This window comes from Syngnathoides biaculeatus, chromosome 3 (genome assembly GCF_019802595.1).
Source record: "Syngnathoides biaculeatus isolate LvHL_M chromosome 3, ASM1980259v1, whole genome shotgun sequence".
Classification (NCBI taxonomy): Eukaryota; Metazoa; Chordata; class Actinopteri; order Syngnathiformes; family Syngnathidae; genus Syngnathoides; species Syngnathoides biaculeatus.
This window is the reverse complement of record NC_084642.1, coordinates 36,703,218-36,728,328: the sequence shown is the minus strand read 5'-3', so window position 1 is coordinate 36,728,328 and position 25,111 is coordinate 36,703,218. Positions and strand designations below refer to the sequence as shown.

The 25,111-nt window shown below is 41.9% G+C and overlaps 1 protein-coding gene across 13 annotated transcripts in view; it reads right to left on the bottom strand.

Annotated features, from left to right (window-relative positions):
* The window catches only part of shank2b (SH3 and multiple ankyrin repeat domains 2b), a 292,642-nt gene that overhangs the window by 223,216 nt on the left and 44,315 nt on the right, over window positions 1-25,111 (bottom strand). For 8 of the 13 annotated variants that reach the window (XM_061815646.1, XM_061815649.1, XM_061815651.1 and 5 more), the window contains 3 exons: window positions 22,730-22,957; window positions 13,754-13,957; window positions 12,115-12,186 (listed from right to left, as the gene is read on the bottom strand). In XM_061815646.1, the coding sequence (XP_061671630.1) occupies window positions 12,115-12,186; window positions 13,754-13,957; window positions 22,730-22,939 (486 nt within the window). In that variant the 5' untranslated portion in view covers window positions 22,940-22,957. Of the gene's footprint in view, window positions 1-12,114; window positions 12,187-13,753; window positions 13,958-14,338; window positions 14,418-17,091; window positions 17,284-22,729; window positions 22,958-25,111 lie in introns of those variants that run through there. The other 5 variants (XM_061815658.1, XM_061815653.1, XM_061815656.1 and 2 more) reach the window with 4 other exon arrangements.

Below are 25,111 nucleotides of genomic sequence, written 5' to 3'. Positions count from 1 at the left end.
GGGCAACTGGTTAGGGCGTTGGCCTCACAGTTCTGAGGACCAGGGTTCAAACCCGCCTGTGTTGAGTTTGCATGTTCTTCCCCGTGCCTGCGTGGGTGTCCTCCGGGCACTCCAGTTTCCTCCCACATCCAAAAACGTGCATTAACTGGAGACTCTAAATTGTCTCTATGTGTGTATGTGAGTGCGACTGTTGTCTGTCTCTGTGTGCCCTGCGATTGGCTGGCAAACAGTTTAGGGTGAAACCTGCCTACTTCCCGTTGACAGGTGGGATAGGCTCTAGCACTCTCGCAACCCTTGTGAGGATAAGCGGCTAAGAAAATGGATGGATTTCTCTATGACATTGTTTCACAGGCAAACAGACTCAAACTTCAAGGTTCACCCTTTTAATAAAAGGAGACCAACTTTTCTTAAACTTATCCATTTTCTCAAGTGTGGCAAAGATATTTTCTAGTGTTATTGCGATGTCAATATAACAATATTATGCTGTTCATTAGTGTTCATAGCTATATTTCCAGTTAAAACCTAAAATCCCCATTTTTATTTGTTTTTTTAGTGATTACAATAATTACAGGTATTAGCTAAGCATGTTCAGTTGTAAAGTTCTAAGGTTGGGGTTTCAAATCAGAATGGTTTTATTTGTGGAGTTAGCACATTTTCCTGTGCTTTGCTTATTTGAGTCTATAGATTGTTCTTGAGTTTGAATGTAAATATGAAGGCTTGTTTGCCACCACATGTTCAAATAGATACAGTAGACTTTTTAACAATCTTATCAGCCTGACTGGTCTTCTACTTGTTTTCCTTTTGGCTTGTCCTCTAAGGAGTCGCCACAGCGTGTCATCCTTTTCTGCGTAAGCTTTCTCCTGCATCTTATTCTCAAATGCCAACCGCTCTCATGTCATCCCTCGCAACATCCATCAACCTTCTCTTTGATCTTCCTCTCGCTCTTTTGCCTGGCAGCTCCATCCCCAGCACCCTTCTCCCAATATACTCACGCTCTCGCTTCTGAACATGTCCAAGCCCTCAAAGTCTGCTCTCTCTATCCTTGTCCTCAAATCATCCGACTTTGGGTGTCCCTCTAATGAGCTCATTTCTAATCCTATCCAACCTACTCACTCCTAGCGAGAACCTCAACATCTTTATTTCTGCCACATCCAGCTCTGCATCCTATTGTCTTTTCAGTGCCACCGTCTCTAATCCATACATCATGCCTGGCCTCACCACTGTTTTATAAACTTTGCCCTTCATACTAGCAAACATTCTTCTGTCACATAACACACCAGACACCTTCCGCCAGCTTTTCACATCTGCTCGGACCCATTTCTTCACTTCCTTACCATACACACCATTGCTCGGTGGCCCTTGATCCACAGCGGCCTCTCACCCAAGCCTCATCGGCCCTCTACCAGCGTCAGCAGCCACCGTCTCTCGACCACGCCTCGGTGGGGCTTTGTCCTCTGTTGTCACCTGCTCCTGTTTAGTTTCTGCTTTGCCAGTAGGACCCCCCCGTGGACGTGGACGTCGCCCCGTAGGGACCCTGGTGCTTGGCTGGATCAGCTCTGCCAAGGTGGAATTTAAAAATTACACACCATCTCATCCTGCACTTTCTATTTTGGGTTCAGACCAGACCTTTCCCACTCGGTAAAGAGAAAATCTCGTCCAGTTTAACCACTTTTTCTTCGACTATTCAGACTCCGACAGTCATTGCATCTTAAAACAGCATTTCTTTTTTAACTTTCTCCAATAATATCGAAAATAAACCTCAGCAGCATGTTTAGCTTGTCTTTGCTCTACGTTGCCCAGACTGTGTTGCAAACTAAAGCAGCGGTGGTGGATGCTGTCATTATAAAACACATTGATGGACTGCGTAAGTACTGTAACATTTGTAATTATGAGAGAACGTCTTTAAGAGTGTGGGGTGGTGGTGTAAGGTAAACTAGGAAAAAGAGTGTGTGGCGGAGCTACTGATCTAAAAAAAAAAAAGACCGGATGGCTCATTGGCCACCAAAACTGAAGTCGCTATCCGCCATCTTGATACTCCCAAAGCAACTATGCCAACCTGTACAGCGACAGCGATTAACTCCATGAATCGCCAGTTTCATGGCTGTGAGAAAACATTCCACAGGTAAGTTAGAAAGTTTTACTTTGACAGTATTAAAGTTTGTTTGCAAAGGTTTTTTATTTTCTGATGAGCTCAATCCACTTGAGCAAAGTTTTGTTTCCGGTTGTTGTTGTTGTTCACTGTTCACTCTCTGGTTCACCTTTATAGGCTTAAGTTTTTTTTTTGCGATAAAGTGATGTAAATATTTTTCCAAAATTTATCAGTGGATAAGCAAAAAAACACATTTTCTGTGTAATTCTTTTTAATGAATTTCATAATACAGAACTCTTCAAATTGAATTTGATTTCCAAATGCGAGGAAATAGAAATCAGAAATAGGATGTTGCAGGGACAACAAATGAATTATGCGTTTAGCATGTATTTTCCCATTAAGAGTCCTTATTTCCAAAAATATATCTAACTGATTGATTTAAAATTTTATATTTTTATGACAAAAAATGCTTATTTTTTTGCTACCTTATGATGTTAGCGCTTCACAGCGTATTTTGGGAAACGTTAACATGTCACAGAAATCGGGCCCTAGGTAATATGCACGGTTTCTTGGTAGTCACGGTGTTATATGTCTTTCCTTTGTACTTTGCCTTTTTTGGCTAACCAAATCGAATTAAAGATCCTTCATGTTACCAGAACTGAAAAAATGTCAAGCTCATACGACCAGTTTTAATTCTACATGCCTAACTTTGAGAAAACCCCCGCTGTAATCCAACCTATAAACCATGTCCTCCACACGTTTTGGGAGTACCAAGATGGCGGCCAACTGGCCTCAACCAATCAACACACCTCAATGTGTATGCCCTATCAAGTCTTCTTTTTTTTTTTTTTTTAGATCAGTGGGCGGAGCAGCAGTCGTTGTCAAACAAAGTTCCATGTGCTGCCACAAGAAACCAGTGGCTTCTTCTTTTTTACAGTATGTATGTGAATTGGATGGAACAACCAGTCATCCCTCACTCATTGAATCACATTGCAAAATGCCACAAACTGAACAGGTGTATGTTTTACTTTAATTGGATTGCATTGGATTTTTTTTTTTTTTTCTGCGCGCAACACAGAATACCTGCAAAGAGACTGCATCAGCAACTGCATCAGCGACGTAGGGCAAAGGTAGAGGTGGCAAAGGCTAAACAAGAGGCATATGAAGACATGTACACCAGGTTGGACACGAAAGAAGGAGAAAAGGATCTCTACAGGTTGGCCAGACAAAGGGATAGAGATGGGAAGGATGTGCAGAAGGTTAGGGTGATTAAGGATAGAGATGGAAATGTGTTGACTGGTGCCGGTAGTGTGCTAAATAGATGGAAAGAATACTTTGAGAAGTTGATGAATGAAGAAAATGAGAGAGAAGGAAGAGTTGAAGAGGCAAGAGTGAAGGACCAGGAAGTGGAAATGATTACTAAGGGGGAAGTCAGAAAGGCACTACAAAGGATGAAAAATGGAAAGGCAGTTGGTCCTGATGACATACCGGTAGAGGTATGGAAGCAATTTGGCAGTTTTTGAGCAACTTATTCAACAGAATACTAGCGGGTGAAAAGATGCCTGAAGAATGGAGGAAAAGTGTTCTAGTTCCCATTTTTAAGAACAAAGGGGATGTTCAGAGCTGTGGGAACTATAGAGGAATAAAGTTGATGAGCCACACAATGAAGTTATGGGAAAGAGTAGTGGAGGCTAGACTCAGGACAGAAGTAAGTATCTGCGAGCAACAGTATGGTTTCATGCCTAGAAAGAGTACCACAGATGCATTATTTGCCTTGAGGATGCTCGTGGAAAAGTACAGAGAAGGTCAGAAGGAGCTACATTGTGTCTTTGTGGATCTAGAGAAAGCCTATGACAGAGTACCAAGAGAGGAACTGTGGTACTGCATGCGTAAGTCTGGTGTGGCAGAGAAGTATGTTAAAATAGTACAGGACATGTATGATGGCAGCAGAACAATGGTGAGGTGTGCCTTAGGTGTGACAGAGGAATTTAAGGTGGAGGTGGGACTGCATCAGGGATCAGCTCTGAGCCCCTTCCTGTTTGCAGTGGTGATGGATAGGCTGACAGATGAGGTTATACTGGAATCCCCTTGGACCATGATGTTCGCAGATGATATTGTGATATGCAGTGAAAGCAGGGAGCATCCAGAGGAACAATTAGAAAGATGGAGACATGCACTGGAAAGGAGAGGAAGGAAGATTAGCCGAAGTAAAACAGAATATATGTGCGTGAATGAGAAAAGTGGAGGGGGAAGAGTGAGGCTACAGGGAGAAGAGATAGCGAGGGTGGACGACTTCAAATACTTGGGGTCAACAATACAGAGCAATGGAGAGTGTGGTCAGGAAGTGAAGAAACGGCTCCAAGCAGGTTGGAACAGCTGGCGAAAGGTGTCTGGTGTGTTATGTGACAGAAGAGTGTCTGCTAGGATGAAGGGCAAAGTTTACAAAACAGTGGTGAGGCCGGCCATGATGTACGGATTAGAGACGGTGGCACTGAAGAAACAACAGGAAGCTGAACTGGTGGTGGCAGAAATGAAGATGTTGAGGTTCTCGCTCGGAGTGACCAGGTTGGATAGGATTAGAAATGAGCTCATTAGAGGGACAGCCAAAGTTGGATGTTTTGGAGACAAGATTCGAGAGAGCAGACTTTGATGGTTTGGACATGTTCAGAGGCGAGAGAGTGAGTATATTGGTAGAAGGATGCTGAGGATGGAGCTCCCAGGCAAAAGAGCGAGAGGAAGACCAAAGAGAAGGTTTATGGATGTGGTGAGGGAAGACATGAGGGCAGTTGGGGTTAGAGAGGAAGATGCAGGAGATAGGCTAAGATGGCAAAAGATGACACGCTGTGGCGACCCCTAACGGGACAAGCCGAAAGGAAAAGAAGAAGACTGCATCAGCAGTGAACAATTGTGCACGCGCGCAGTTTAGAGGGAACATATTTTTTTGGCACGCCGTCCCGCGATCGACCAAGATCACATTGAGCACCCATGATCTAGACTCTCACTAGCCAGAGTGACTTTTCTGCATTCCAGTGCACAGGAACACTGACAGCAGCATCTGCCTCCAGGCTGCCTCCCTACTCGATCAGCTTTTTGTTATTATTATCCAATTATTGTTGACTGCCTTTGAGTGTTGAGAAGCGTCAAACAAGTTTGATATATTATTATTAATTATTATTATTAAATCAAAAGGGCTTTGATAACCACATTAGAGCCACATAGGTAATGATATGCATGTGTTCATATATACATTGAGGATTAATTTATATTTATTTAAATGTATGCTTTTTATGTGCTTCACCTGCTGCTAGTGAAAGCCAACCCTGCAAGAACGTCAGGACTTGCTGTTATAATCACTCATGAGTATGGTCACTGCATAGTTCGCCATTCTTCTGGCAAATGAAAGCAGATCACAAATGAACCAATCACTCTTCAGTTTATCAGATCTGCAGTGCATTTTTTCAGTTCCGCAGTGCACCAATTCAGTAAACAAATCACTCAGTTCCTCAAATCCTCAGTACACTTGTTCAAGAACGAATCACACACTTAACTTAAATCCCTCCTCTTCCTGCATGCCGCTGACTGACGCTACCTACTCATTGGTCATTCTCCTGAGTGAATGACATTGCTGATTAGTTGCAAATTAGTTCAGCCCCCACCTGCTCGCTGGCTGCTCTTTGGTCATTTGTCCGGTATTCAGAAGTCAGTGACAGAATGCTTCAACAGTTCCGTTTCCACTCCCAGGTGACTTGCTCACCTCAGGCTAGCGGTGAATCAAAAAGAACAAATCAATTCATAAACTGATTCGGTTCAGCTGCAATTGGCTGACAACCAGTTCAAGGTGTACCGCACCTACTGCCCAATGAAAGCTGGAATAGGCTCCAGCACTACCGTGACCCTAAGCGGCTCAAAAAAAATCAATGGATGGCTGGATTTGGTTCAGGTCGTTCACGAAAAAGATTTGGCAGTTTGATCGAATCAACACGAGTTTGTTTGGGATCTCCTCAGGGGTGATGTCTGTACTAGTAAGATGAGGGATTCGTTTGCCAGAGGAACGACGTACTACTTGTGAGTGATTTGAAATGCAAGTCGTGACATCCTCACAGGGATACCTTTCACTAGCAGGTGTTTCTTCAAGCTAACGACTAATTTTGAGTCAGTCAAGGACATGAAAAGAAGCACAAATGTAAAATAAATGTTAAGTATACATTTATTTAGTAAGTAAACATATATACACTACATACTAATACGTCATTCGCTCTGTATCTCATATGATTATTACAGCCTTTTTGTTATGTCATAATAGTAATACTGCTAAAATAATAATCATTGTAAAAATTATACGTTAGACTTATATGGCATTTCTCAACACTCAAAGACACTTTCCACTAATCAGATGACTATAACAGTAAGGTGAGTGGGCAAAAAAATCGGGCGGGGGATATTGATGTCAGTGATACTGTGCACCGGACTGCAGAAAAGCCACACCTGCTGGCGAGAACCTCAATGGACGAAAGTGGAGGCGGAAGGATGGTTGGTAGCTGAGCTCACTGCAAGCAATTTTTTTTTCTTTTTGAAATCTCCCCGAGCTGGAGAGGTTTGGAGGAGAGGAGTCCAGTGATGATGGTGTTGTACGCAGAGCTGAAATCCACAAAGAGGATTCTCACAGAGGTACCCTTGCAGACCAATGTTGACTGCACCATTCGCAGACTTGTTAGCTCGGGAGGCAAACTGCAGTGGGTCCAGCTGGGGACCTGTGACGCTCTTTATGTAGTCCAGCATAAGGCGTTCAAAGGACTTCATGACCATAGATGTCAAGGCAACAGGCCTGTAGTCATTAAGACCTGAGTCTGTTGCTTTTTTGGGGATCGGTAAGCAGCCTGGTACTTCACACAGTTTTAGAGACCTGTTGAAGATCTTTGCGAAGCCAGGAGCAAGTTGGTCTGGTCAGACTTTTAGGCAGGATGGGGACACAAGGTGTGGGCCCGGTGTTTTGTTGATCTTTTGTTGTTTGAAGATCCGACTAACGTCCCCTTCATGGATGCTTAACGGTGGAGAGGAAGGTGGAGTGGAAATTGGTGCGGCTTGGCGGGTGCGCAGTGCCTATTTCGAATCTGCAGTAAAAGCTATTTAGGTCGTCTGCTACCCCGCTGTTGTTTTCTACCGGGGGTCAACATCGCTTGTAGTTAGTGAGCAATTGTAGACCGTGCCAAATTGATTTGGAGTCCTTAGCGCAGAGATATTTTTCCAGTTGAACTTTATAGTCTCTCTTTGCAATGTTAATTTCTTTAGTTAGCTGATTTCTAGTGTGATTGTATAGGGCCCTGTCCCCACTACGATATGCAATCTCTTTAGCTTGGCGGAGTTGCCTAAGTCTGGCTGAAAACCACGGTTTGTTGTTATTGAACGTGCAAAAGGATTTTGTTCGAACACACACCTCCTCACAGAAACTGACATACCCGGTAACAATATCCCTGTATTCATCTACGCTGTACGCTGAAAGACACTCCAGTCTATACAGTCAAAGCAGCTTTGAAATTTTAATTTGGCCTCGTTGGTCCACTTTTTAACTGATTTTACTAAAGGCTTCACACATTTAAGTGCTTGCCTGTATGTCGGTGCAACAAGCAGTGATCAGAGAAGCTAATGGGTGCGCGAGGAATTGCACGATATGAGTTTTTTATGAAAGTGTAACAATAGTCTAGGGTGTTACTTGCCTCTGTCGGACATTTCACGTGCTGCTTATATTTAGGGAGTTTGTGATTAAGTTTAGCTGTGTTGAAATCTCCTAGGATAATGAGCGGGGAATGTGTTTTTTCTCTATCTCGTTTACCTGCTCGGCGAGTGTTAGCAGTGCTAGCTTGAGGCGGAATGTACAAACGACTAAATAAAAGATGCAAACCCACGTGGTGAATAAAACGGCTTACAGTTAAAAAAGAATGACTCTAAAACCGGGCTGCAGTCTGTTTAGCTGTGTAATGTCCGTGCACCATTTTTCATTGATGTCAAAGTATATTCCACCACCTTTCGATATCTGTGTTAGCTCCAGGATGCTGTCTGCACGGTGGAGTTGAAAGCCCGGAAGTGTAATGGTGGTGTCCGTGGTCTGTCCACAAAGCCAAGTCTCTGTAAAGCACAGAGCTGCAGAACGTCCAAAGTCTTTGCAGGTCCTGATCAGAAGCAGAGGTTCATCCATTTTGTTCACTAGGGAGCGTAGGTTCGCGAGATGAATGAGCAATAATTTCATATACAAAATTCATCCATCCCTTCTGTGCTGTGTATCCTGATCAAGGTCATAGGAAAGTTCAAGGACATCGGATCTGACTTAAGACAAGAGTCAGGGTGCACCCTGGACTGATTCCACTGTACTGCAACTGTCCACTTTGCCGGTGTGAAACTTGAATTTCCCCACTGTTAATAAAGAATCCATCCATCCATTTTCTTAGCCGCTTATCCCCACAAGGATCGCCCAGGATATAGAGACAGACAACAGTCACACTCACAACCACACCTAGGGGCAATTTAGAGTGTCCAATTAATGTTGCATGTTTTTGGGATGCGGGAGGGAACCAGAGTGCCCGTAGAAAACCCATTCGGGCATGGGGAGAACATGCAAACTCCACACAGGCAGGGCTGGGATTTGAAACCCGGTCTTTAAAAAAGAACATTACGCGAACAGTGAAGGCGTTCAACAGACACACTTCCCCTTTACCATCAACATTATATTTGAGTCGCTGAATAAATTGAAAAACAACCAATTTATGGTGTCCGCTGCCTCTCGTCCGAAGATAGCTGGATTAGGCTCTTGCACGTTTGCAACCGCAAGTGAGAATAAGCAGTCCAGAAAAAGGATGGATGGATGAAAGGAAATTCCTTGTAAGCTTACACCCTTCTATTATATTTTAAAAGTGCTTAAAATGTGTTTTTTCAACTTCTTTCCCAGCAGACTGATTTGACTTGAATTTGTCTGAATTCTCAGATTTGAAACGATAAAAAGATGTCACTTGGTTTGAGAATGATCTGTTGCAGTTTCCAACTTGCAGGGCCTGAATTACTAAAATCACAAATAGCGTGCACTAAATTGTGTGTTACCAGTTGGCCATTCTGTTGGCAACAGATGTAGAACTAGTTGAAACTACAACCTTCAAAAGTGGGTATTGTGGTTTCGGTAGCTCTTTTTTTGGAATGAGAGAAATCATTGATTAAACAGACACTCTACAACCAACATATTGCCACAGATTGGCTAAATGAGATGTATATAAGACGTCAAGCTTCAGCTAATTTGGAGTTTTTGTCCTTGAGCAGAATTTACACACAGTAAAGCAATACTTCTAAAAATTAAATGAAAAATACATAAATGAAAAAAACAGCCTGCAGCACCAGATAAAAGCTATTATTGAATTGGAAGATGAGATAAATTTAAAAATGTTGATTAGAAAATGAGGCTCAATGTCTACGTCTCTGCAGCTGCTTTAGCACAAGTTTCACTATTGGATTAAGGAGTTCCTATTGTGTTGGAGATTTTATTGGTGGTAGAATTGCATAACTGCACACCTTTCACTGAGCGGTATGCTCGTCCAACTGTTGCTCTGTCCTTTTTAATTTTGCACGTCTGCTGAGCCACATCACTCATTATTCTCCTACTGTTGTAATTCTTTTGAATTCATTGAGACACAGCCCATTTAAGCATTTAAATTTAAGTTTCAAAACATTTTTAATTTCATTAAATATGTTGCATTTTTACACACTTTTACAGTGATGCCATTTTTGTGGTTTCCTGATTTCCTATTTACTTCTTGTTTGTACAGTGAAAAATTGGCCTTGATGCTGAATCAGTGGCCTGTCCCCAGTTGTGGGTTTAACATATGATAAGTAAAAAATATTTCAAACTGATTTTCACAACACTTGATATGTGCATTATACTTTAGTTGGGGACCTCCAGTGATACTGAGGTATTTAAACAATTTACCACCTCCATTTCTTTTGCATCAATTGTGGAAAAAATTGCATTTTTTTTGTTGGAGCTCACTGTCTGTTGCAACGACCATTCGTCAATTTAAGTTCACTAAGGCTTGATGAGCATTTTCTTGCTCATTCATAAACCACTTTGCATCATTGACATTATGTACAAACAAAACAGAATAGGACCCACACTCAGTCCTTTCTGACCAACAGAAGTTGCAAAAATTGGTCACTTGTGGGAGTGAAATTCTTCATGTGTACAGTGAAGAAAATACGTATTTGAACACCCTGCTATATTGCAAGTTCTCCCACTTAGAAATCTTGGAGGGGTCTGAAATTTTCACCGTAGGTGCATGTCCATTGTGAGAGAGATAATCTAAAAAGAAAAATCCAGAAATCACAATGTATGATTTTTTAAACGATTTATTTGTGTGATACAGCTGCAAATAAGTACTTGAACACCTGTCCATCAGCTAGAATTCTGACCCTGAAAGACCTGTTACTCCACCTTTAAAAGGCCACCTCCACTCCATGTATTATCCCGAATCAGATGCACCCGTGTGAGGTCGTTAGCTGCATAAAGACACCTGTCCACCCCATACAGTCAGTATGACTCAAACGTGTAACATGGCCACGACCAAAGAGCTGTCCAAAGACACCAGAGACAAAATTGTGCATGTCCATTGTGAGAGAGATAATCTAAAAAGAAAAATTCAGAAATCACAATGTATGATTTTTTTATTTACAATTTATTTGTGTGATACCGCTGCAAATAAGTATTTGAACAGCTGAGAAAACCAATGTTAATATTTGGTACAGTAGCTTTTGGTTCCAATAACGGCGGTCAAATCTTTCCTGTAGTTGTTCACCAGGTTTACACACACTGCAGGAGGGAATTTGCCCCACTCCTCCACACAGATCATTTCTAGATCAGACAGATTTCTGGGGTGTCGCTGAGAAACACAGAGTTTCAGCTCGCTCCAAAGATTTTCGATTGGGTTTAGGTCTGGAGACTGGCTAGGCCAGGCCTTGAAATGCTTCTTACGGAGCCACTCCTTGGTTTTCCTGGCTGTGTGCTTCGGGTCATTGTCATGTTGAAAGACCCAGATTTGACCCATCTTCAATGCTCTGACTGAGGGAAAGAGGTTGTTTCCCAAAATGCTACAATTCATGGCCGCTGTCATCCTCTCCTTAATACACTGCAGTCGTCCTGTCCCATGTGCAGAAAAACACCCCAAAGCATGATGCTACCACCCCCATGCTTCACAGTAGGGATGGTGTTCTTGTGATGGAAATCATTCGTCTTCCTCCAAACACGGTTAGTGGAATTATGACCAAAAAATTCCATTTTGGTCTCATCTGACCCCAAAACTTTCTCCAATGACTCCTCTGTATCATCCAAATTATCATTGGCAAATTTAAGACAGGCCTTAACATGTTCTGGTTTAAGCAGGGGAACCTTCCATGTCATGCATGATTTCAAACCATGTCTTGTATCACCAACAGAAATGCTGGTCCCAGCTCTTTTCAGGTCATTGACCAAGTCCCGTCGTGTAGTCCTGGGCTGATTCTAAGGATCATTGAGACCCCACGAGGTGATATCTTGCATGGGGCTCCAAGTTTAGCTTCTTCCATGTTCTAATGATTGCTCTAATAGTGGGCCTGATGGTGTTGATATCTGCCTTGCAACTGGCTGGCGACCAGTACAAGGTGTAGTCTGCCTTCGCCCGAAGTTAGCTGGGATAGGCTCTAGCTCTCTCCCCAGATAAATCCAGAGGGGTTGTGTCAGGAAGGGCATCCGGCGTAAAAAATAATAATAATAATAATAATAAACTGTGCCAAAAGAACTTGAGCGTTCATCTGGGATGTGGGGTGTGGGACAAGCCGAAAGAAATATATACAATTATTTTGTGTGTCCCAAAGTAAATAGTGAATGTGTTCTCCCTTTGCAGTATCAAGCTGAAAGCAACTGCTTTAACCTCAAGCCTAAATTTTCACTATGTAATCTTAATTATGTAATGTACCTGTATTTTGTTTTTGTACACCCATTATAGAGAAATTCTTACCTTCGTATGAAGTTTGGCAATTTGTTTCTCATCCAAACTGGGCTGCCTGTAGACTCGGCTCTTGTAGCGAAACTGTAATGACAAAGACAGGAGCTGAAACATAAAAAAACAAGCGTTCCCAGAAAAATAGTAGGTCAAATGAGATGTGGAAAATAGAATTACAACAATTAAAATGTTGAATCCTTTCACCAGAATCCAAGCAGGTGTTTAAAATGTCAGAATGCACCATGCGAGAAGCATACTGAAAGTCTATGAAAATAGAGCGGCTAAAACAAAATAACTACGTAAATCCTGATATGTTAACTAAGCATGGATGCCATGTCTGACTGATGCAAGGGTCAAAAGATGAATATCCAGGATGAACAATTTATGTATTGAATATTTTCTCTTTAATAATTTCAGTGACGTTATAATCCATCAATCCATCAATTTTCTTCCACTTATTGGAGGTCTGGTCGTGGGATCATTAGCTTTAGGAGGGAAGCCTACACTTTCATCTCCATAGCTATTTCATGCAGCTCATCTGGGTGGATCCCTCGGTACTCCCAGGCCAGCTAGGAGACATAGTGGCTGCAGCGTGTTCTGAGTTGTCCCTGGGGTCTCCTTCTTGTTGGATATGCTCAGAACGCATTACCAGGGAATGGTCTAGGAGACATCCTAATCAAATGACCCAGCCACCTCATCTGGCTCTTCTCAATGTGGAGTACGAGCGGCTCGACATTAAGCCACTTGCAGATAACCACTGTATTCATCCTATTTCTAGAGAGCCCGGACACCCTCCAGAGGAAACTTATTTGGCCCGCTTGTATCCAGGATCTTGTTCTTTCAGTCACGACCCACACCTTTTGACCATATGTGAGGGTAGAAATGTAGATCTAGCGTTAAATTGAGAGCTTTGCCTTCTGGCTTAGCTCATTCTTCACCACAATGGACCAATACAAATTACACATCATTTAAGACCCTGCACCAATTCACCAGTCAATCTCCTGCTCCATTCTTCCCTCACTCGTGAACAAGACCCCAAGATACTTGAACACCTTTACCTGGGACAATTATGAAGATACGCCACCCTTTTTAGATTGAGGACCATGGTCTCAGATTTGGAGGTGCGGATTTTGATCCCAACCAATTCACGCTCAAATGAAAACACCTCCAGTGAGAGTTGGAGCTCATAGTTCAATGAAGTCACCCAAACCACATTATCTGTAAAAAGTAGAGACACAATACCAAAACCAGACTCCCTCTATGCCTTGGCCGTGCCAAGAAATTCTGTCCATAAAAATTATGAACAGAATCAATGAAAAAGGGAAGACTTGACTGAGTCTAACCCTCACTGGAAACAAATACACCTTACTGCCAGCAATGTGGACCAAACTCTGACATTCGTCATACAGGTACTAGACAGCCTATATCAGGGGGGTTGGTACCCCATACCCCGTAAGCACCCTCCACATGACTCCTTGATGAAACAGTCGAACGCCTTCTTCAAATCCACAAAACACATGTACTGTAGACCTGACGAGCAAACCATAAATTAAAGTATAAATGTGGTTCACACTTCCAAGTTCAGGATGAAAAACACACTGCTCCCCCTGAATATACTGAATCTGTAACAAAAAATATCTAAATTATTGTGTACCTCCAAATATGGAACACCTCTGCTGATTGGTTGAGGGTACTCTCGGAGGATATGTTCTTCGTCCAGGAACTTGCCATCTCTCCGACTGTTGGCAGGCTGGAAAAGCCCATAGTTGAGCACGTCCTTCAGGCTGTGATTAAGTGTACACAGGATTCGCTGCTTGGCAACCCAGACTGTTGCGTTAGGGTTGAACCCCATACATTTCTGTTTTTGGGAAGAGAGTGGGGTGAGCAAAATAGGAAGGAAAAATCAATGGGGTATTTAAGAAAATCAACACAAACTTGAGTCTATAAAATCTGAACAGATTGAACATTACAGTCCAGTCCACAACTTTACAGTGGAACATAAAATCTTTCGTTGGCAATAAAAAGGTTAGACTGAATATTTTTCTGATGACCTGACTTCTTTAATCCATGGTTAAAAAACCTGAAACAGCTTTTGACTGCAGTTCAAAAAGCCTAAATGACGTTACAAAGTGTTTTGTCATGAAGTAGTGATCACTGAAAGAAACAATCATTTATGAGACTGGACAAATAAATAACCCGGTCAAAATTGTGTTATATTGCATTCATCCATTTTCCATACCACTTAGCCTCACTAGGGTGGCAAGCGTGCTGGACCCGATCCCAGATGACTCTAGGTGAGCAATGGGGTACACCTTGAACTGATAAATCGCCGGGCACATATTGACAAACAAACAAAAACAAAAAAACATTCACACCGATGAATAATTTAGAATCTTCAATTAAGATAACCATGCGTGTTTTTTGGATGTGAGAGGAAACCAACGCAGACACCAGGAGAACATGTTAACTCTACAAAGGCAAACCTGGATTTTAACTGCAGTCCTCACAGCTATGAGGCTAACGTGCATAATTCTGTCTGTGTGTTGAAGATAAATTTTGTTGGAGTACAATGGTGGTATCATTGTTGGAGTGATAATTGATGTGAAACTATCTTGGTAGCCAAATATATATAATGTGAAAAGCAAAATGTCCAAACAACCTAACAATTCTCTATAAAACCAAGAATGTCTCAAACAAAAACTTTTTTTTGTGCACTGTTATTGCCATACTTGACTTACATTCGGAGAAATGTGATAGCACCGACAAAAATAACACTTATCCTATTTTTAAATTTAAAAAAAGAGTTAAAGAATTATGAATCTCTCAAACTACATAGCAATAATTGAGACACGATTTATTAATTCAAATGCACTCAAATTTGTCCAACTTTAAAACAGTACAGATAATGAACAATCGTCTTCTTTTCCTTTCGGCTTGTCCCGTTAGGGTTCGCCACAGCGTGTCATCTTTTTCCATCGAAGCCTATCTCCTGCAGCTTCATCTATAACACCAACCGCCTTCATGTCTTCCCTCACAACATCCATCAAATCCATACATCATGGCCTGCTTCACAGATATTTTATTAACTTTGCCCTTCATCCTAGCAGAGACTCTTCTGTCACATAGCACACCAGACACCTTCTGCTAGCGGTTCCAACCTGCATGGACCCGTTTCCCTCACTTCCTGACCACACTCACCATCGCTATGGATTGTTGAGCCCAAGAATTTGAAGTTTTTCATCTTCACTACCTCTTCTCCCTGGAGCTTCACTCTTCCCCCTCCACCCCTCTCATTCACGCACACATATTTTGTTTTACTTTGGCTAACCTTCATTCCTCTCCTTTCCAGTGCATGCCTCCAATCTTTCTAATTGTTCCTCCACCCTCTCCCTGCTTTCACTGCATATCACAATATCATATGCGAACATGATGGTCCAAGGGGATTCCAGTCTAACCTCATCTGTCACCATATCCATTACCACAGCAAACAGGAAGAGCTGAGCCCACCTCCACCTTGAATTCTTCTGTCACATCTACGGCACACCTCACCACCGTTCTGCTGCCCTCTGGAGTATGTCTTATGCCCATATTTAGTCATGACTACATAATTTCCTCATGTCCTAAGATCGAGCCAGATGTGTCCTTGAGCGCATCTGTGCACGTAGGCTAACCTTGATGAACTGCATACTGGACACTTTGTAATAATCCATTGCCAGCTAGAACCGGTTGAGACAGAAACCCTTTGTCTAAGTGGAAAGCCCCGATCTCACGCCACAGGTTTGATACCACCCATAGTCCGCCCTTCTGACAAGATAAAGGATGTGTACTTCTCTGTATCTTCGCACTTGTGATGTGCTCTCTACAAGCCATTGTCTGTAACTCATAAGCAGGGAATATTCATCTATATTCTTTAAGTAAATTCTTCAAAGAAACTGTTCATCATCTCCAGCCTTTATTTGGATAACCAACATTCTCACTACCCGAAATTAAACGAACACGCAGAGGAAAAAAGCATCCTCAAACACCTCATAAATGTCCTGTACTATTCTAACATATTTCTCCTCCAGATTAGATTTACACATGTCGTACCACACTTCCTCTCTTGGTATTCTGTCATAGGCTTTCTCGAGATCCACAAAGACACAACGTAGCTTCTTCTGACCTTCTCTGTAGTTTTCCACTAGCATGCTCAAGGCAAATAATGCATCTGTGGTACTCTTTCTACGCATTAAACCATACTGTCGCAGATACTTACTTCTGTCCATTTTCTTAGCCACATACTCACGAGGGTCGCAGGAGTGCTGGACCCTATCACAGCTCTCAACAGGCAGGATACACCCTGAACTGGTTGCCAGCCAATCACAGGGCACGTCAAGACAAACAGACGCACTCACAATCACACCTCGGGGCAATTTAGAGTGTCCATTTAATTTTGCATGTTTTTTGGGATGTGGGAGGAAACCGGAGTGCCTGGAGAGAACTCACGCAGGCAGGGGGAGAATGACAACAGGACTGTGAGGCCAACGCTTTCCAGTTGCGCCACCGTGCCGTTTGGTACGACATTCAGAACATAAAACAAACAAGCTGACAAGAACAAAGAACAATACACATTCAGTTAATAGGAACGAGTCACAGATGTGCAAGATGCAGTCTTCTTCATTTAGAGCAATTAAGAGTACGCTGTCATGATCCTGGATTCCAGCCAGGGCTGGGCGTGGCCGTCTAATCGGAAGGGTCACACCTGCGCCTCATGACCTCCGATTAGACCCAGTACATATAGGACCCGGGGGACGACAGAGACTCTGCTAGATCGTGCCTCTCATGCCTCGTTCCCGCACTACCGTACTCCTGACGTCTACCTCCCGTGTACCGACCAACGCCTGTCTCCCGACCTACCCCGTAAGCCTGCCGTTACTGATCTTGCTGCTTGTTTGGACTGACTCCCTGGTAACCGACATTGGAACGAATAAAGGCTTATTCCGCACTGCTTACCTCTCACCTGAGTCGTGCATTTGGGTCCACCCCCGAGTCTCGTCCGTGACATACGCCAACACTCCACATTATGTTAGGCTTAAACAAAGTGCGCTTACCCATTCGCGGTTCCCGTTATAGATCAGTGCAATGACAATTGTGCAAAGGGAGGAGTTTAAAGTGACGAATTGGGTTATAATCTGCAGTATATTACTCATACTAAAACTGATTGGACCAGCAGGATGTGAGTGGGAGAGAGGGCATAAATATGACATTGTAGCGCCGAAGAAAAGGAGTCGGAGGCAGAGTGTTGAACACAGGAGCAAACCTCGTTTTATTGCAGACATCGACAGAGTGAACCCATTAGGGCGGGAACTCTCAAACACACTAACAACGGAAGTGTAACCAACAATAATGTTCGTGCGGAACCTCGTAACCTAACTCAGGGTCCCGTGGGTGAATTATGTAGACCACCACAACATTATAAATCGAAACTATAGAGAGAACAGGGGTAGGACAAAGTTTTATCTCTTTCTAACTGCTGTCCAATAGTGTCCAAAGAATGTCTTTCTTTCTTTCTCTCTCTCTTTCTCTCCCCCTCTCTCTCTCAGTGGACTCAATTTGCCACCCCCTGCCCAAAAGAAAAAAAACTTTGTCCCCTTTACATTGACAACATGAAATCAATGTTGTGTGGTTTTTCATTCGCCCAACTTCAGGATAATGAGTCAAATTCTCACTAAGAAATGATTTGGTTCTGAATGTTTTTGTTTTTTTTACAGTTGAAACCAACAGAGCCCCAGATATGACATGACAGGGAAAAAGTATTTTGTTTGCACGAACTACTATTTTGTGTGCACAAACTACTATTTTGTGTGCACAAATTACTACCGCTTTGTGCTCACAAAATAGTTACAGGGTCTGCATGAAATAGCAGCGGCTCCACACTGGACACGAGGATAAGCATATCGAGTGCACCCTCTTTCTGAAGGAGGTGAAGCTGAAGCTCGTAAACTACACATTGATCATGGATATTAACGAGAACATAAGAATGTAAAGAATATAAAATAAACTTACGCTGAAGCCATCGCATATGCCTTCCAATTTCACCTATTGTTTGTCGCAGGTCCATAATAGTGGATTTGATTTGGTTACCTTCTAGTCCAGTACAGCGCTACGACTACTCAATGTGTATGCAATAACGTCTTCATGTGCAAGGAAATTTACTTTATTTTGTGTGCACAAAAAAATATTTTTTTTACTCCGAATAGTAGTTTAGTAATATGTGCCAATGAACTAGGTTATTTTTTTTCAACTCATGATTGGGAGCAGCTTCAGCTCAAACTGTCACATGGTTTGAGATGTGTGAAAAAAACATCATAGCCTGCATGTACAGCAGGGAGGCCTCGCTAGGTACAATATGTAATGTCTGATTAAAAAAAAAAAAACGGTACATAAATAACTTGTGGTTTCAACTGTGATTGACGAGTGACTAGTCCTTGGTGTAGTTTCCCTTTTGCCTGAAGCATGCTGGAATAGAAGCCTGCACACTGTGACCCTGAGCAGCATAAGCAGCATAGAAAACAGATGGCTGAAGTAATACAACATTGTTGAGCTTTTTATTGTTCTGAATAATGGTACTGTCTATGCCAACATTGCCACTCTGTTCATTGTGAATCAAAATCAACAACAGTCACCTGCCTCTCGTTTCCCTAGTCTTAGTGGCCTGGCTTCTATAAAAAAAAAAAAAGGGAAAAAAATCAATTATTTCCGGCCTTTTTCAAATATGAAAGGATTATGAGAGCTTCAGTTTGGCATTCTGAAAATGAGCATTTACAGCCTCGTGTGCTGCTCAGGGAGTGATAGCAGCCCTAATCAATGATAAAAGCTAGGAGGATGAGCAATCTTGGAACTCTACTCCCTGAAATTCTTTGCTCAATTCTGAAGTAAGAAGTTGTTTTTTTTGGGAAACAATTTTTGAACAAAACAATTCACTGTAGTGGAATGGTGGCGCAGCTGTAAAGTCTTGGCCTCACAATTCTGAGGTCCAGGGTTCAATCCCAGCCCCGCTTGTGTGGAGTATGCATGTTCTCCCTGTGCCTCCATCAGTTTTCTCCGAGCAGTCTGTTTTCCTACCACATCCCAAAAACATGCAACATTAATTGAAGGCTCTAAATTGCCCCTACGTGTGATTGTGAGTGCGACTGTTGTCTATTTCCATGTGCCCTGTGATTGGCTGGCAACCAGTTCAGGGTATCCCCTGCCTCCTGCCCATTGAAAAGTGGGATAGGTGCCAGCACTCCTGGGAGCATTGTGAGGATAAGCAGCTAAGAAAATGAATGGATGGACAATTAACTACCCTGTAAATCAAACAAAAATGCATTGTAAATTAGACACAACAGAGAAAAATGTAAATGATAAAAAAGATAATTAAATATATTAGAGCCGGGGTCCCAAACTGGCGGCCCGCGGGACGTTTGTAGTCCGTGAGATGATTTTTAGTGGCCCCTACCTTTATATGAAAGATTCATGTTAGTGCAACTGTCGAGCTTTACATGAATGGGACCTTTACAGTGTGTGCAGAACTGATGACCCAACCAATCACATGCGGGTATATGGCTCTCGGGGGACTGACATCGACCGGGTTTGATGCAAGTAGAGAAACACTTTTCTATGAGTGAAAATTACTCCAACGTTGCCATTAAGCGTTTTATTCATAGTTTTGCACCCAACTTGTTGAAATCAGCGTCCTTGTGTATCTTGAGTTTTTTTCAGATTTTGAGATTAGATTTTCTTTTAAATTTGTAATTGAAATTGGCTGTGCGTGTTTGTGCACCAAGGGTGCGGCCCAACTTGGTGTACGCTGTATCCAGCCCCAAGGTAAATTGTGTTTGAGACCCCTGATGTAGAGGCTTCAAAATGGAGAAGAATCAAGTCTTTGTCTCCATTCTCAAATGCTGTGGCCATGTCGGCTGAAGACGCTGAAACCACACCTCGCTCAACTGTTAACTATTAATCAAAAACGACTTCGATTGCAGAAGGGAGTGAATACATGCACTATAAAACTGATGGTAGCTTCCCTGATGGAAAATCAGGTTAGTTAAAACCAAATTGATACCGTGGACTTTAATCATAAATAAGCACACAAGTTTATACATGTTGACATTTTACAATAACTGTCTGTTTCTAACACAGGGAACAGTGTAACAATGTCTGAACATTTATTGAATTCAGCCCTAATGATTTTTTTGTTGTTGTTGCTGCTTGAGCTCTACCATTAAAAGTTCCTAAGGATTAAACATATTTCTCTGATACTGTATGTTGGGAAAAAAAATGAGTTTTCAAAAATGATTTTCCAAAATGATTACACTGAAAAGACAGCATTAGCTATGAATAAACAATGGCAATATCAACAGGACACCTACCAGCTAACCTTAATGTTACTGCCAGGAAAAGAACAATTTAGAACTTGGCAGTAAAATTAAAAAGCACGACAGTGGCAACAAACAATGGAACATGCATTTACCCAATGAATAAGGCATCACATCAGAACTGCACTGCATTCCCTATTACAATGAATATTTCATGTACTGTACAGTACCACGGTATGAGCAAAAACTGTTTGCAAAGACAAGCAGAAAACATTACCTTCTGTAAATTTTAGCAAATCAGCAAAATAAGAAATCTGCTGGTCATCGCATAGTTTAAGTTGTCATATGTGTTTTTGCATGCCCCTCCAAAAAACCCCAAAAAACATTCTGGTCCTGATTTACTCAAGGTTTGCACATGCAGAAAATTGTGCCAATTTGACTCCTCAGACAAACAGATTAGGACAGATTCTGGATTCAGGATTGATTCTGAAAAATGACTAAAATTCCCATGCAGTCTATTTTCTATACTCTGGTGTGAGTATGCGCTAATAGATTAATATAGGATTTACAATTTGCAAGGAGGACAAGCGTGAAAGGTTTTGAGATGGCTGATTTTGTGTATTATATACTGCATCTGAATGGAGGTGTAAATCACTGTGAAAAGTGGTTCCAGCATAGCATAAGCAAAACCTGAGGCAGCTGAGGGAGCTTTTCGGGTGGAGACAAAGAAAAAATGCCTTAAAAATAATTATTTTGACATCTCAACCAAAGCAGCATTACAATTTTGGAGCTTCTGAATTATTTAAGGCAGCACGGTGGCTCAGATGGAAAATCCAGCTATTTAAGGGCAAAAGGCGGAGTCACCCAGTATTTTGATTTCCGTGTTTCTTTGTTACTTTTACTTCAGATATTACGACCTTGTTAATTTAAAAGTTGCTCTATGATTTGTGTTTCCATTTGACTTTTAAATGTAAATATCTTTTTTTTCTTGGGCTCTTGCCTTGCCTCCCTACTTCCCCAGGCTTCCCCACAAACCCAACCACTGACAATGTTTCAGTACAGTTATCTTCATATGTATTTAATACTGACAGCTATGAAGTCCACATTATTTTAATAAGGCAATGCTGAATTTGGCAGCCATTGTCACCCAGTAAGTACAATTTTTTTCATTGTCTCTGTAGTGGTTCACGGCTCCTACCGTGGAGCCAATTCGCACTGGTTGCTCCAGTCACAACTGCCCTGTGATTGACTGGGCTAGACTGCAATGAATTAGTTTTTGTCATTCTCTTTTTCATTTTACTTTTCTGGTACTACTCAATTCATACAGGCATGATCGTGACAGAGAGTCGTCTGCAAAAGAGTGAAGTTCACGAATGTCTCTAACATGAGGATTTTGGATGAGCTCAGGACAGTGGACCCTTACATACTTGGTTCAGCACCTATGGATTTACCTGTTTGCTTGTTTTTTTTTTAATTAAAAAACAAAAGATAATTTTTTTTGGCTTTTCATTATCCTTTTTATTCAAGATTGATTGTTCTCCCTGTGTCCGCGTGGGTTTTTCCTGGGCACTGCGCTTTCCTTCCACATACCAAAAACATGCATTCATTGAAGACACTAAATTGCCCCTAGGTGTGATTGTGAGTGCGACTGTTATCTGTCTCCATGTGCCTGTCATGGTTCTTCCGGTCCCTGTCCTGGCTTTCCCGGTCCCCGACACAGAGCAACCCACCTGTGAGGCGCACACTTGCGCCTCGTTCCCCATAATTACGACAGATACAAATAGGACTCCTCGTACAGTCTGACCAGGTCGGCTAGCATAGGTTCCAGCTCATCCATGACCATAAATTGGCGATAAAAGCCGATGAAAATAGATGTATGGACTACCAACTCCGGCCAAATAGCTCAGTTGAACAACCATAAACGATACATCATATAATAGTTTCAATGTATTTTTTTATTACTCTCGACAACATGTAAATGCTTTTAATATCTACTCTGCAGCCGTTTCTCCAACCATTGCTGAACATAGTGGGGGAGTATTTGTTCTCAATCAGAAGACTGCAAAAATAAGACTGCAAATGCTAGTGTTAAAATGTTATATTTATTTTCTGTTTAATAATGACTTCCATTAGGAACAAAATGAAGTGCTTACTCTATTATGTAATACCCCTTGAGTAGCATAATTTCAATCCTCTGTATCTGCTGCGTATTTTGTAGAAGTGACAATTCAAGTACCTTGCACCTTGTAAGGCTCACTTCCCCCTTTGTACCATCAATCAAAGTCACTTACTGTCTGCTGCAGGTCGGGGATGATAACACGGATGACCAGAGAGTTTATTTGGATGTCGTCCATGGGGCGTGGTGATGACTCAGCAGTTGCCCTTATAGTTTCATAAATGGTTTCTTCATGGGAGCTTTCAGAAGCGCAGTCTTCTGAGTAATCAGAAAAACTCTGGGCCATGTCATCCTCACTGGATGTGGGGCTCCGGGGAATAGACATCAGGCTTCAGAGATTTCGCTGGGTCAGAGATGGAAAGAGTATCAGTCAGTATCTCTAACAGAACTGCTTCATTACAAAGGTACTGTGAAGGAAATGAGTATTTGAACACCCTGGTATATTGCAAGTTCTCCCACTTAGAAATTATACAGGGGTCTGAAATTTTCATTGTAGTGCATGTCCACTGTGAGAGAGGTAATCTAAACAGAAAAATCCAGAAATCACAATTTATGATTTTTTAACGAGTTATTTGTGTGATACAGCTGCAAATAAGTATTTGAACACCTGAGTAAACCAATGTTAACACTTGGTATACTAGCCTTTGTTTGCAATTACAGACCTCAAACGTTTCCTGTAGTTGTTCACCAGGTTTGCACACACTGCAGGAGGGATTTTGGCCCACTCCTCCACACAGATCTTCCCTAGATCAAACAGGTTTCTGGCCTGTTGCTGAGAAACATGGTGTTTTTGCTCCCTCCAAAGATTTTCTATTGGGTTTAGGTCTGGAGACTGGCTAGGCCACGCCAGAACCTTGATATGCTTCTTACGGAGCCACTCATTGGTTTTCCTGGCTGAGTGCTTCGGGTCATTGTCATGTTGAAAGACCCATCCATGACCTAATGGTCATTGGTAAACTTAAGATGGGCCTTGACATGTGCTAGTTTAAGCAGGGGAACCTTGTGTGCCATGCATGATTTTAAACCATGACGTCGTAGTGTATTACCAACCTTGGAAACGGTGGTCGCAGCTCTTTTCAGGGCATTGACCAAGTCCTGTCGTGTCGTCCTGGGCTGATTCCTCACCTTTCTAAGGATCATTGAGACCCCGCGAGGTGATATTTTGCATGGGGCTCCACTCCGATTGAGATTGACTGTCATGTTTAGCTTCTTCCATTTTCAAATGACTGCTTTTTTCACCAAGCTGCTTGACAATTTCTCTGTAGCCCTTTCCAGCCATGGGGAGTTGTACAATTTTGTCTCTGGTGTCTTTGGACAGCTCTTTGGTATTGGACATGTTACAATTTTGAGTCTTATTGATTGTATGGGGTGAACAGGTGTCTTTTTGCAGCTAATTACCTCACACAGGTGCATCTGATTCAGGATAATACATGGAGTAGAGGTGGACTTTTAAAGGAAGACTAAGAGGTCTCTGAGGGTCAGAATTCCAGCTGATAGGCAGGTGTTCAAATACTTATTTGCAACTGTATCACACAAATGAAAAAAATCATACATTGTAATTTCTGGATTTTTCTTTTTAGATTTTCTCTCTCACAGTGGACATGCACCTATGAAAACTTCAGACCCCTCTATGATTTCTAAGTGGGAGAACTTGGAATATCCCAGGGTGTTAAAATACTTTTCTTCACTGTAGGTGTGAGACCATAAGTTGTGTTTAGAGGTTTCCCAAGAGGATGCTTGTTAGTTTGATGTTCCATTCTCATTCATCCCACTGCGGCCTGCAGGGACTGTACCAATAAACAAGAACTTGATTTATGACTCAGAAAAATGAACTGTATGAAATGTACGATCATCAGTCAAAGTATCAATTCATGGTTTCAAGACCGAACGCATTAGGAGACATTCATAAAATTCAGAATATATAATTATACGGGATTTGTAAAAATTGTCTATAGAAATAGTTCATCAGAGAGCTGAAAAATGTACTACATGTGCTGAAGATTAAAAATTAACAGAAGCCTGATTGAAAAATATTTAAATATTTATAATTAAATGAGATTGCCAGTAACACATGGATGAGTGATAATTTCCTGAAATTTTCTGTTTCTCCTGGTATTCGCAGCAGCTGTGCGGACAGTCAATGACCCCAAAGAATTCTAACTGAAACAATAACATTAATTAACAGTTTACTTTCACGTTATACCACTTTGCAGAATTATATCTGAGTAGTAACAACCGAAAATTGAGGTACTCAGCATAAAATACATTATTGCCATATAGTTTGTCTTTGTTTCTCTCTGAAATGAAAGCTCAGGATGTTTTATTGACTGTTTGTGTGGTCCATCCATCCATCCAACCATCCATCCATCCATCCATCCATCCATCTTCTTAGCCGCTTATCCTCACAAGGGTCACGGGAATGTTGGAGACAGACAACAGTCACACTCACAATCACACCTCTGGGCATTTTAGTGTCTCCAATTTATGTATGGTTTTA